Here is a 13,120-nt window from a genome sequence, read left to right as displayed (position 1 = left end):
GCAACTAAGCCAGTGCACCACAATGAAGAGTAGTTCCTACTTGCTGCAACTACCAGAAAGCCTGCTTGCAACAATGAAGACCTAGTGCAGCCAAAAATAAATAAGTAAATAGATAACATTTTTAAAAGATCAGCCTTACAGTCATAGTCTTACAAATATGTTGTCTTTTGCCTTTTTATCCCAACAGTCTTTTCATTCCAAATTTAAAACTTTGTATACTTTCTAATTTATTATTTCCCCTCTGGCTTCTGGGTTTTATGTCATACTTAGAAAAGCCTTCCTCACTACGAAATTATTTTATGAAACTCCTTGATAATTTCTCTGGGTATTTTCCCAGATTCTTTGTTACATTTAAGAGCCCAGTCTATCTAGAAATTATTTCAGCATAGCCATCAGCTCTGATGTTTGTCTTCTCTAATCTTGCCTTTTTGATCAATGACCCAGCTTCCTGGGAACTGCAGAAAAATCCAGATTTTCCAGACCCTTGGAGATGTGACGGAACCTGGCTGATGGACACATGGCTGGTGTTGTGACCTAGAGCCCCCAGCTTCTCTCCTGCTCACTGAGTCCTGGGCCCAGACTCCAGCAGGGAACCTGGGCAGACCACTCTCACTGGAGCCTGTGAGCCCCAAGGGGCCCCACAGTGACCTGGCTGCCCATTTGACTGTAGCATGGGCTGTAACACCTCCTCTGTAAACTCAGCCTGGCTCCCTTCCTCTTCCCTCTCATTCCATCTGTGCATAGCCCTGCCAGCTCTCCTCTCAGGACATTTGCATCATGCGGCAGCAGGTGAGCTCTTGAGGACGGCTTCACTGAGCCATGGTCTGCTCGGCTGCCCTTGTGCTGCTCCTGGCCATGACTCTCCCTCCGGTGGAGCCACCAGCTGCCCGAGCATCCCAGCCTGTGAGTAAGCCTGGGTGAGGACCATGACAAAGCCTGAAGAGGTAATGGTAGGGGCCTCTGGGTGTGAGAGGCAGCACGGTGTAGGATGAATGGATGAGTGGATGGGAGAGTGCTGGAGGGAGAGGAAGTCATGCTTTTATTATTTTTTTTAATATTTATTTATTTGCCTGAGCCAGGTCTTAGTTGCAGCATGTGGGATCAAGTTCCCTGACCAGGGATCGAACCCAGGTTCCCAGAACTGGGAGCACAGAATCTTAACTACTGGACCACCAGGGAAGCCCCTGTAACATATTTTTTTAAAGAGGATGGTTTTTCATGAGAGAGTTCGGCCTGATTTTTCAGAGTGTGAGGATAGCTTTTGTTTCTTTATTTGAATTCCTGTGAACACCAGTGATGCCTGCTGCACTTTAGGTAAAGGCTCTTCCAGTCAAGCTTGCCACTTAAAAAATGAAAATATAAACTTGCCAAATTTGGGAACCACTGGCATAGAGGAGGAGAGAATCTGAGGAAAGTCAGCAGTATCTAGTCTGGCACTTTTATGAGTTGTGTGTTCTCCCAGGTGGGTATCTATCTATCTCTAGCCACATACTCATCTAGAGCATATGTTTTTAGACTGACCTCCTCACACACATGCAGTTTTGAGAGAGGGAGGTGTGGGTGAGGAAATATGTACATACACCAGAGACCTAGGTATTGCTTCTGCTCACCCTCATGGCAATTGCTATGGAAGGAATAATCCCCAAGCTTCCCTGTTAGCTCAGTTGGTAAAGAATCAGCCTGCAATGCAGGAGAACCCGGTTTGATTCCTGGGTACAGAAGATCCTCCGGAGGAGGAATAGGCTACCCACTCCACTCCAGTATTCTTGGGCTTCCCTGGTGGCTCAGCTGATAAAGAATCTGCCTGCAATGCAGGAGCCCTAGGTTCAATCCCTGGGTTGGGAAGATCCCCTGGAGAAGGGAAAGGCTACCCACTCTAGTTTTCTGGCCTGAAGAATTCCGTGGACTGTTTAGCCCTTGGGGCCGCAAAGTCGGACATGACTGAGTGACTTTCACTTTCTTTCTGGGTTCCAGGCAGCTCTACCCAGCCCACCTCACTTGTGCTCCAGACCCAGTCATTTCAATCAGCCTAGAGGCCCAGGGATGGGCTTCCCAGGTGGCACTAGTGGTACAGAACCCTCCTGCCAAAGCAGGGACATAAGAGACATGGGTTCGATCCCTGGGTCGGGAAGATCCTCTAGAGGAGGGCACAGCAACCCACTCCAGTATTCTTGCCTGGAGAATCCCCATGGACAGAGGAGCCTGGAGGGCTACAGTCCATGGGGTTGCAAAAAGTCGTGGAGGGACTTGACGCACACACACACACTCACAGAGCCAGGGATGGGTGCATTCAGGAAGGAATTAAGCAAAGCTTGCTGACTCTCCAGGGTGTGCCAGGTTCCTGGGTTCAGGTGGGCCTTGCCGGCCTGGGAGGGATCCCTGGGGCTGCAGTCAGGCACCTCCTACCAGCAGCTGGCTTTCCCCTCCTGCTCTGCCCGCTTGATTCCAGTCAACAAGAGGAGCTTCCAAGAGACCACGTCACAGCAGATTAGCCAGGCTGCCGCCCCCCCCCCCCCAGCAGCTTAGAGAAGAAGGTGTCCCCGGAGAAAGGCAGGGTTCAGCTCCCCTCAGAGTCTCCCTGTGCTCTGTTCCAGGGACAGAGTCAGGCTCGAGGGGGATCAGGGCCACAGCTGGACCCCGAAAGTGGAGCAGGTGGTGAGTGGATGAATGGGAGGGTGGGGAGCAGGGAACAAAGCAGAAAGTTCTGGGAGAGGCACCGCCGAGGGGGAGGGCAGTGCGGGTCAGAGAGAGGCCGGGTCTGGCACTGGTCACAGGCCTGACGGCAGCTCTCTAGCTGTGAGGTCTTGACAAAACCTTTTTCCTCCTGGAGAGTCTCACCTGTGTAAGGGGGGTTGTTGGGAGGGCGACATGAAGCGGCGTGTGTGATGGTTGAGCAGAGACCACCTTCCTGGGTCCTGTCTGCATGGACCTGTCTGCATAGGCTACGGGAGGAGGAAGGTGGGACGTCTCCGGGTTCCTGGAGGGGACAGCTAGTGTCGGGCCCTCAGCAGCCGCTCCTTTCCCTCCAGCTCTCCCCTCTCCAGCAGAACTGGTCCTGGTCTCCGTCTACGTACAACTGGACTTCTCTGATGCGCCCTGGCCGGCGGCACTCTCCCAGCCCCTGACTGTCCCAGCTGCCTCTGTTTCCTCGGCCCCAGTGACTCTCGCTGGCCTCAACCTCACAACAGGTGGGGAAGAACCTCTCCTGACCCCGGGCCTTTCAATGGCTCTTAGCTGCTCAGGTGGGAGGGGGAGCTCAGGGTGCAAGGAGCCCAGCCCTCCCACAGCGCCCTGGTCTGAGATACTGTGGGGAGCACCTCCCTATTTCTTAGAGGGTCTGCGTGCCCAGCTTTTTCCCCACCTCCCATTGGATAGACCTTCCCTTCCTGCTCCATGTCCCCATCTTCTAAACTCTGGCAGAGGCCCAAGGGGCAGATGATGCTGAGCCGGGGCTTCTCTGCTCCCACCTCGGATGCCTTCAGCATGCTCTGCTGCTTTGAACCCTGGCTGGGAAGGCAGTGACTTTGGGATTGTTCCAGAAACCCAGCCCTAGGGTCTCGCAGACAGCAGGCATTGGGCTTTCCCAGACACCCTTTCCCAGACACCCAGACACTTCTCCTTTCCCTTCCTTCTGTCTCAGAGTGCAATGTTACCCATGATGGGTGCAGCTACTGTGCTTGCCTCTCTGGGTACCAGTGGAACGCCAGCATCTGCAACCATCACCAGCCCTGTCACACCCCCATCAAGCACCGGCCGTGTGGCTGTCTTGTCCTGAGCCCTACTGAAGCCGGGTACTGCCAGCTGTTGCCACCTGGTGAGGAAGGCTGGGAACCTGGAAACCAATAGCCCCGAGTGAACAAAACCCTCTCTGTTTTTTCCTCTCTGACGGCTGTAATCTCTGCCAGCTGGTCCAAGCCCAGCGGCTCCTCTGGGTGAGAGAAAATGCCAGGTATCACAACAGATCACAGGCCCCGCGCTTGGGACAGGAATAGTGAGACTAACCAACAACAGGGCTCGGAAGACAGGTGGACAAGGAGAGTTTCCTTTCTGGCGGAGGGGGAAGTCCTGGGTCAAAAAGCGTCCCTGTGTGGTTCCTACTGACAGATAGGGTCTCCCAGGCTGGACTGCAGCAGCCACACTCCTCCAGGGACAAAACAGGACAACTAGTGTTGGGTGGGGAAGGAGTGAGGAGAGATGGGCTTCGGAAGATGGGGGAGGAGGGTGAGGCTCCAGGGCCACAAGTTCCTGCTCCGGGGGTCCTGTCTCCTGCCTCCTGCAGTCCCCGCGAACCTGAGCCTTGACTCCTGGCTGCAGATGCCTGGCGACACCCTGAACCTGATCCTACTCACGAACCGGGAGACCACCAACCTGAACTGGTTCCTGTGGCCCACAGGAAGCCCCAGCCCTGTCCTCCTGAGGGCAGGGACCTGTGTGTCCTTGACCTCCAGCCGGGACCGGACTGTCCTTAGCATCGTCAACATCTCCCATAGATGGGCAGGTAGCCTGCCTGTCCCTCCCTCCTCCTCTCCTGCCTTCTTGCCCCTCCTCTTCTTTCTTCTCTCCTCTTCCTCTGCTCCCCTCCGGCTCCTCCTTCTCCCTCTCTTCTCCTTCCTTCTTGTCTTTCATCCTCTACATTTTCCTTCTCTCCGTTTATACATTCTGCGGAAACGAAGGTTAAGAGGCCCATGGATGTGAAGAATTTTGATGAGAAAATGCTGAAAGTGTGATCTCAATTTCAACTGAGGACAGATGTGGGCTTTTCTTCATGACGCCGAGATGGCAGCGGGTGGTGCGGGAAGAGCATCTCCTGGACGGGGAGGTTCATCTTAGGATGCACAGCAACAGGCTCATGACAAAGCATCAGGATCTCCTCTTCCTCCTCGCTGTCCTTGAGGGCACGGGGATCTTTCCTACTGGGGTTTAGCTCAGGCTTGATGGAGAGGGCAGACCTAGGGTGTGGCTGGGGAGGCAGGAGGGGCCCTGCAGTACAGGTGGGGGCTGAGCCGCTGGGAGATGCAGCAGGTGTGTGTCTGCAGGTGAGTACATATGCCGCTTCGAGGCCCAGGGATTCAGGTGGGAGCTGCACCAGGTGGTGCGGGTGCCCCTGCAGGCAACAGATGTGACTGGGCTCCCAGACCAGCTCTCCGTCTCCTGTGCCACCTCCCCCGGCTTCCAGCTGAGCTGCTGCATCCCCAGCGCACATCTGGGCTACACGGCTTCCTGGAGCCCCAGAGAGGGGGGCCAAGGTATGGAATGGGGCCGACTGTCTCGGGGGTCCAGGGAGAAGGGGAAGCTAGTCGCCTCCAGGCTGCTGGGGTTTCAGCTCCCAGGAAACAGGCTGCCGTTCAACTTGGAAGTTCCAGGTCCAAATCCAATACTGTTTTGACCCCGGTTCTATTCAACAATAACCACCTGTGTGTAGACAACTTTCACATCATGCTTTCATCCACACGATCTCCTGGAACCCACCCAATGCTACTGTGCAAGCTTCCTCTGATGATGGTCCCATTTTACAAAGGAGTCCACTGCTGCTTCAGGGCCTGGAGCTTGTAAGACACCCCCGACACACACACCAGGGTCTCCCAACCCCAAATATCAGCTCAGCCTGCAGTAGTCTGCTGCCCACATACCACTCAGCTTTTCTCCACTATTTCATCTGCTTCTGAAATTGCTAGAAAGACCCCGAGGGGTCTAGGTGTGTCCCTGGCCCAGAGACCATTCCCTTCTTGTGTCCCCTTCAGCCTCCATATTCAACACGCCGGACTCCCAATGCTTCATGCTGGCTGTTGAGCACTGCCCTGCAGCCAACACCACATACACTTGTGAGCTGCAGAGCCCCGGTCTGAGCCCTCTCAGGGTCACCGTCTCTGTCACCATCATCCAGGGTACGTGGGGCCTGGGATCTGGCCGGCCATCCTCTCACTGCCCACCCTGGGAGCTCCCCCTGGGTGTCTCCCCAAGCTAGGCAATACAATCAGACTCCACAGCCTGCAGGGTTTCTGCTCAAGGAAAGGCTCAGGCTTGAATGTGCTGCTAAGCCCTCCCTGATGTCATTTCAGATGGAGACACCACCTGCCCTGAGGACTCTTCAACTGTTGCCTGGAACGTCACCAAGGCTGGCCATGTGGTACAGGCCCAGTGTCCCGGGAACAGGACGGGCACGGTGAAGAGGCCCTGTGGGCCTGATGGGGTCTGGGGACCCATCCACAGCAGCTGCACAGACACGGGGCTCCTGGCTCTGCTCCTCAGAGCCCAGGTAAAGCTTCTGACCCTGCTGCCCACATGCCCCATCCTCCATGATCGATCCCTTCCTCACTCAGGACCCAGCTTTACAGTCCTTTCCCCCCGAGGCCCAGCAGTAAGGTTATTCAGCTTCTCTGAACTGGAGCCCTAGCAGAGCCAGGAAGTAGGTGTTGAGACCCTACTGCCCAGTGTTGCTGTAGTCCCAAACCTTCATGCCCTCAGGTATCTGCTCCACAAACCTTGGTGTGAATTCCTCCCACATGGCTCATTCCCCTCTCTGCTTCCTGCTCCCCTGGGATGGGGTGCGGGGACAAAGAAAGGAGGTGCTAGGCTGGGAAGGAAGTGGCCCCTCCTTCTTGAGGGCTCACCTACCCCTCTCCTGCTCTCTTATCTGTCTCAAGCTGCTGCAGGCAGGCCAGGGCTGGCCTGGGGAAGAGGTGTCACAGATCTTGGCTCAGCTGCAGGAGCAGGTAGTGGCAGTGACCTCCCCCTCTGACTTATTGGCCCTGGTGGGCACCATGACAGTCCTGGCCAAGGTGGTGGCAGACACTGGAACACAACTCAACTGCAGCGCCCTGGAGGTGAGATCTCTGAATCATGGCAGGGGCCAGCTGGGTAGTAGGGGCAGGAGGCTCTTCACCCACGCATTTCTGTCCCTCTGACATCGCCACGGGCTGTCAGATGGCAGACCTTTCTAGAGTCCAAGTGTCTGCTCTCCTGGTTCCTTTCTCCTCCTGCATACGCCAAGGCCGTGGAGCGTGGAGAAGGCCTGATGCTGGGAAAGGGAGGCTGGGGAAAACTGGAAGGGGTGTGGAGACAGGAGTTCAGAGGTGTTCATGTGTGTGCAGACATGTGGACTTGATCTGAATCCCCCCAGGCCCACGTACAAGGTACCTGCATGAAGATACTCAAACGCACTTGGCTTTGTGGGACCCACCTAAACCAGCTCTCAGTATAGGCACCAGGTGGTGACCCCTAAGCTGCAGCCAAAGGAATAATCAGGGACAACGACCCTGCACACCCTTCATGTCTGGAATGTGCATCACTTGTGGCTACAGACATGCAGGTGGTCCTCTACTTCCGAGCGTGTTCCCTCTACCACTGGGCACCATTCCTAGCTTTACAGACCTGGAGGGCTCCCTTAGGACATTAGAGGCCCCAAGGGATGGAAGGGGGAGGAGGGTTGTCATACAGAGGGGTGGGGTGTTCCTCAGGAGCCACATATTGAAGGCACCCCAGCAGTTGGCTGGACAACCCCCCACCCTTCCCATTTAGAAGGTCTCTCTTCACAGGCCCATCTTCCTCTCCCTCTTTCTCCCCATCCTTGGGTCCTGAGCTGGACTTGGAAGGATAGGTTTGGGGTCTGTGGTTCCCAGCACCCCAGCTCAATGCTGTGGGTTCTGGCAGCCAGGCCTCGTCTCTCTATTGGGTGCCACAGGCTGTCCTGAAAACCACAGACAAGGTCCTTGGCATGAACTCCAGCTCTCTGTGGACCCCAGCCCAGAGGCAGATGCCCTCAGTGGGCTCCAGTCTCCTGCTGGCGGTGGAGACCCTAGCACGCAGCCTGTGCCCACAGGACCAGCCCTTCTCCTTCATCTTGCCCAACGTGCAGCTGCAGAGCCAGCTCCTCGAGCCCACATTTCCAGCTAACTACAGAGCCTCCTTCCCTACTCAGCCCCCACTGCGGGCATGGATTCCCAGGCACTCACTGGCACCCCTGCGCCATAACGGAACCAACGTCAGTATTACTAGCCTGGTGCTACAGAAACTGGACCACCTTCTGCCCTCAAACTACGGGCAAGGGCTGGGGGGCTCCCTCTATGCCACTCCTGGTCTGGTCCTCGCCATCTCCATCATGGCAGGTGGCCAGGTCTTCAAGCAGGTAGAGGTCACCATGGACTTTGGGGACACAGATGGCAGTTCCCACTGTGTCTTCTGGGACCACGATCTCTTCCAGGGCAAGGGAGGCTGGTCTGATGCAGGGTGCCAGGTGCAGGCAGCCAGTGCCAGCCCCACCACTCAATGTATCTGCCGGCACCTCACTGCCTTCTCCATCCTCATGTCGGGACACACGGTTCCAAACCACCCCACCCTGGAGCTGCTGAGTCAGGTGGGGCTGGGGGCCTCCATTCTAGCCTTGCTCATGTGCCTGGGCGTGTACAGGCTGGTGTGGAGGTTTGTGGTGCGGAACAAGGTCGCCTACTTACGCCACTCGGCCCTGCTCAACATGGTCCTCTGCCTGCTGGCCGCAAACACCTGCTTCCTAGGAGCTCCACTCCTCCCTCCGGGGCCCCGCAGCCCGCTCTGCCTGGCTGCCGCCTTCCTCTGTCACTTTCTCTACCTGGCCACCTTCTTCTGGATGCTGGCTCAGGCCCTGTTGTTGGCCCACCAGCTTCTCTTTGTCTTCCATCAGCTGTCCAAGCTCCGAGTACTCTCCCTGATGGTGCTCCTCGGCTACCTGTGCCCAATGGGTTTAGCAGGCATCACCCTAGGCCTCTACTTACCCCGAGGGCGATACCTGAGGGAGGGAGCATGCTGGCTGGACAAAAAGGGAGGAGCACTCTACACCTTCGTGGGTCCAGTGCTGGCCATCGTGGGCGTGAATGGGCTGGTACTCACCATGGCTGTGCTGAAGATGCTGAGGCCCTCGCTGTCAGAGGGACCTCAGGTGGAGAAGCGCCAAGCCCTCCTGGGGGTGATCAAAGCTCTGCTCGTTCTTACACCTATCTTCGGCCTCACCTGGGGGCTGGGGCTGGCCACTCTGCTGCAGGAAGTCTCCTTAGTCCCTCACTACCTCTTCACGGTTCTCAACACCTCCCAGGTGGGTGACATGGTGGCAGCCATGCTCTTTGCCCTGTTAGACAGCCTAGGTCACTGCCAGTCCCTTCTCAAGGAGGTATCACGGTTCAGCAGGAAAACACAAGCGCAGGAATTTTAAAAGGCTTAAGTCTGTATCCCAGTTCCTCCATGGACTGCTAGGTAACTTTGGACAGACTTCTTTGAGCTTTGGTTCTCTTATCTGTAAAATATCTGGAATTGCTATTGAAGTCAGGGAATTGCCCGTACCCTATCTTTTGATATTCATCTTCCTCGTAACAGTAAGAAAAGCATCTGAAATGGATCGTAGGCATCAAGTGATGTTAATACTCAGAACTGAGATGGGAGGCCTCAGGATGGGAATTAGGCAAAAGGACAGAGGTTGAAAGGCAATGAGTTGATTTCAGTTGATTCCTTTCTCCTTGACTAACGGATCCCCATATCCCTCTTTTCAGGGTGTCTTCATCTTACTGTTTGGTTGCCTCATGGACAAGAAGGTGAGTCTACTCATCTCCCCATGCCTGACTTGCACTGGAAGGCCGTGCATAACAGCATTCACCTCTCCTGCAGGTCCAAGAGGCTTTACGCAAACGCTTCTGCGGCAGCCAACCCCCCAGATCCACCAACTCCTTGGTGAGTTGCTGGCTTCAAGTTTCACTTTGACCCGTGAGATCAGGTCAGAAGTAGATGTTCCACAGCCTTTGGAGGAGACAGGCACAGCTAGAATCCAAGAGAAGACTGGGGATTTAGGGCCAGCTCTCCAACAGCAGAGAAAGCAGCCCAGGCAGAGGACAGATTCAGGTTCCCGGGCTCCTGATTGTATCCTGGACTCCTGGTAACTCTGGATTGTCCCTTGTTCCCCTCTCTGAAAGTCTGCCTCCAGTTGACATTTGAAAAGTAAGATAGGTACGCATGGGAGTCACTGCAGCTGGGAGCAAAATTCCTAGGATTTCTGCTGCCCAGGCAGAAAGGCAAGTGAAAATGTAGAAATGGATACAATCCATCAAAGGAGAGATGGCAATAATAATAATCATTCTGCAGTTGGGTCTTTCCACCCCTTCAGACTTCCCTGGTGGCTCAGATGGTAAAGCATTTGCCTGCAATGTGGGAGACTTGGGTTTGATCCCTGGGTTAGGAGGATCCCCTGGAGAAGGAAATGACAACCCATTCCAGTACCTTTGCCTGGAAAATCCCATGAACAGAGGAGGCTGGTAGGCTACATCCATGGGGCTGCAAAGAGTTGGACATGACTGAGTGACTTCACTTCACCCCTTCCTAGGCCACAAATGAAACCTACATCTCAGAACACAGCAAAGGAAGAAGTGAAGATGCCAGGTGAAAATGAAGCGTTTTTAGGGGCAGCGTGCAGGCTGAGTGTGAGGCCCAGTGTGAGGCAGAGTGCATAAAGGGCTTTCCAGCAAAGCTTTAAAAGGAAAACTCCTCTTCGTATACATGTCCCAATCCAATGGTGGAAAACAGACTTCTTCAAGTGGATGTTTGTAGATAGGCTGAAGAAGGTAGAGGCCTGAGATGTGGATAGCATTTCCTGTTGCTTTCCCAGAAAGGTGGAGGAGGTGTCATCACTACTAACCCTTGACTCAGTTCACTCTGAAAATTCCTTTTCACACTATCAAAATTTTAATCATCCTGATAAACCATTGTTTTGAATGAACTGCTGTTGCTGGGCCTGGAGTGCAGAGGGGAGGGGGGCCTGCAGAGGCTTCACGGAGAGCTCTTTGGTGGGGAAGACAGAAACTCTGAGTGACCCACAGGCAGAGATGGTGCTCCTTCAAGGAGGCCGAGGGTGTGTCCTTGAATCCAGGGATGGGTCTTGGCCAACGACCTGAACCCTTTCCCCCTCCCAGAGCTCAGCCCGTGGGAAAGGTAGTCCTCTGTTTCCCATTAGTCACACTCATTTCTCTTGTAGTCATCTGTCCGCACCCCTAAATTATCCAAGCAAGAAAAGCATGAAAAACTAGCTGAAGCTACCTAATGAATAAGCCTGCCTTTGCTGTAAAAATGATCACCAAAGTTCAAAGTAATTACAAGCAAAACTATCTCAACCAGGTTTTTAACTAATCAACAGTTTATGTTACATATTTGATAAAAATGGTTTTATTTGAACTATTCAGTGATTTCTTGTCTAATTATTTCCCTCCCTATAGTTACAAAGAAAGGATGGCTTAATTGAAACGAATGCTGATATTCCAAACATTGGAGGCAAAGGACAGAATTTGGTTTGTTTCTTTTCAAAATATAGGAAAAGGGGAAGTTAATAGGTCTCTCTTTCTTTAAGCTTTATAAAACACATTAGTATAATATGTAAGTTTCATAGACATATGTACATATATAAAAAGTCATTTATAGAAGCACATTCATAAGCAGGAGGTGTAAAATTTAAAAGTAGAGAGAAAGGTAACACAGACTGCCAAGAACTAAGGAGAAAAGATGACAAACACTGACATTTCAAAAATGACAGGATCAAGCTAACACTAGATAGAAGAAATATTTAAGAAAAGCCTTTAGAGGACACCAAGACATCTAGCTGAGTTAATTTATGGAATCCTCAAGAGGATGATGGCAGGACTCTGAAAATTTTTTAAACCAAATAAATGAAAAAAATCTGATAAATGTTAATTTAAAAATTCATGGATTTTTTTTTTTTTTCTTTTTTGGTTGCACCACGCAGCTTACTGGATCTTAGTACCCTAATCAGGGATTGAACCTGCACCCTTGGCAGTAAAAGTGTAGAGGCCTGAACACTGGACCTCCATGGAACTCACTCATGAATATTTTTCTAAAATGAAATGAAGATGCTTTCTTTAGAAATAAAAAGTGATATGCTAGCCACGTGCCATTGAAAATATTTTCTTACATACACTGTACTTCCACTTAATGATATGTGTACAAATTTTAACTGCTTATAAATCAGCCCAAATACTTCTCTAAATGGATTCAATCATTCTTTTAAATAGAAGATACCAACTCACCAGGACAACTGCAATATTTCTGTGCCTTGCTCCACAGGAGGCAGCAGTACTGGAATCAGTGGGGGTTTTGCCTTGCTGGTTTCCCTGACAACAGAATCATGTCTCAATTCCACTTTTACATTATTAACATTTACAGTCTTAATTTTTATAATTTTTAAAAATTCAAGTAATATAGAATAGAAGCAGCAGGTTCCTTTTCTGAGCATGCTTCTGAAGATACACGTGTTCTCGTCTTCCTTCTCAAATGATTACACATACTCAAAGGCACGCTCTGCTGCTAACAGCACACTTTAGAATGGATAAATGAAATGACATTAAGCCTTTGTTCACTTGGCTTTCATCATTTAAAAAAAAAAGTGGAATAAAAAGGATGCTCAGGAGGTAAATCCAAGAAGGCGAGATTTAGCAGCAATTGTATTTCTAATAAGAAGGCTTAAAGAAATAAGTAAACAAGTGGACAGATAAATGTGCAAAGGATGAGTACTCTTATGTTTACACCCTTAAAAAAGAGGCATGTGGTGAAACCAATTAGGATATATCCATCCCAAGGAATGCTATGTGGTCACTAAAAATGATGACACACAGCTACACCTACCAAAATGAAACAATATTTAGGCTACACATCTAAGTAATATAAAAGGGTTCCAGAATACTATACTAAGCAATTACATCCCATATGTCCATATAAATATGTATGCATTAAAAAGGAGAGATACCAAAGTATAAAGGGTGGGTATCTCTACTTGATTCTTCATTTTCTTCTTCTACTCTGTATTGTTTGAATTTTTTTTATAATGAGCATGTATTTTTATATTAGAAAAAAATGATTTTCAAACAGTTTTCCTGACCATTTTGCATATTTAAAAATAGAATCTTGACAAGCAAGGAAACACAAAAAATTACATCCTGGAATTTAAGTTTGTACAGAAGGATAGACTACATTAGGTGTTCCTGGGAAAGCTCTGAACTTTCTATCTGGAGTTCTGCTTTGGGAATCAATTCATCACTGACATTCCTTTAAGTGTGAGAGGGAAAAGGGCTTCGAGTTGAGTATGACATTGAGTACAGAC

The 13,120-nt window shown here is 51.5% G+C and overlaps 1 protein-coding gene across 1 annotated transcript in view; it reads left to right on the top strand.

Annotated features, from left to right (window-relative positions):
- The window catches only part of ADGRF3 (adhesion G protein-coupled receptor F3), a 29,155-nt gene extending 18,031 nt beyond the window's left edge, over positions 1-11,124 (top strand). The window contains exons 3-15 of the mRNA XM_065928708.1: positions 745-903; positions 2,595-2,655; positions 3,048-3,188; positions 3,641-3,821; positions 4,254-4,498; positions 5,037-5,246; positions 5,742-5,885; positions 6,060-6,256; positions 6,645-6,824; positions 7,682-9,064; positions 9,516-9,557; positions 9,631-9,693; positions 10,340-11,124. Of these exons, the coding sequence (XP_065784780.1) occupies positions 820-903; positions 2,595-2,655; positions 3,048-3,188; positions 3,641-3,821; positions 4,254-4,498; positions 5,037-5,246; positions 5,742-5,885; positions 6,060-6,256; positions 6,645-6,824; positions 7,682-9,064; positions 9,516-9,557; positions 9,631-9,693; positions 10,340-10,399 (2,991 nt within the window). The 5' untranslated portion in view covers positions 745-819 and the 3' untranslated portion in view covers positions 10,400-11,124. The remainder of the gene's footprint in view (positions 1-744; positions 904-2,594; positions 2,656-3,047; positions 3,189-3,640; positions 3,822-4,253; positions 4,499-5,036; positions 5,247-5,741; positions 5,886-6,059; positions 6,257-6,644; positions 6,825-7,681; positions 9,065-9,515; positions 9,558-9,630; positions 9,694-10,339) is intronic.
- Positions 11,125-13,120: the final 1,996 nt, after the last annotated feature.

The sequence above is a fragment of the Muntiacus reevesi genome, chromosome 3, assembly GCF_963930625.1.
Source record: "Muntiacus reevesi chromosome 3, mMunRee1.1, whole genome shotgun sequence".
NCBI classification, from domain to species: domain Eukaryota; kingdom Metazoa; phylum Chordata; class Mammalia; order Artiodactyla; family Cervidae; genus Muntiacus; species Muntiacus reevesi.
Note: the sequence above shows the minus strand (reverse complement) of the source record. Positions and strands in the feature narration are given on the sequence as shown.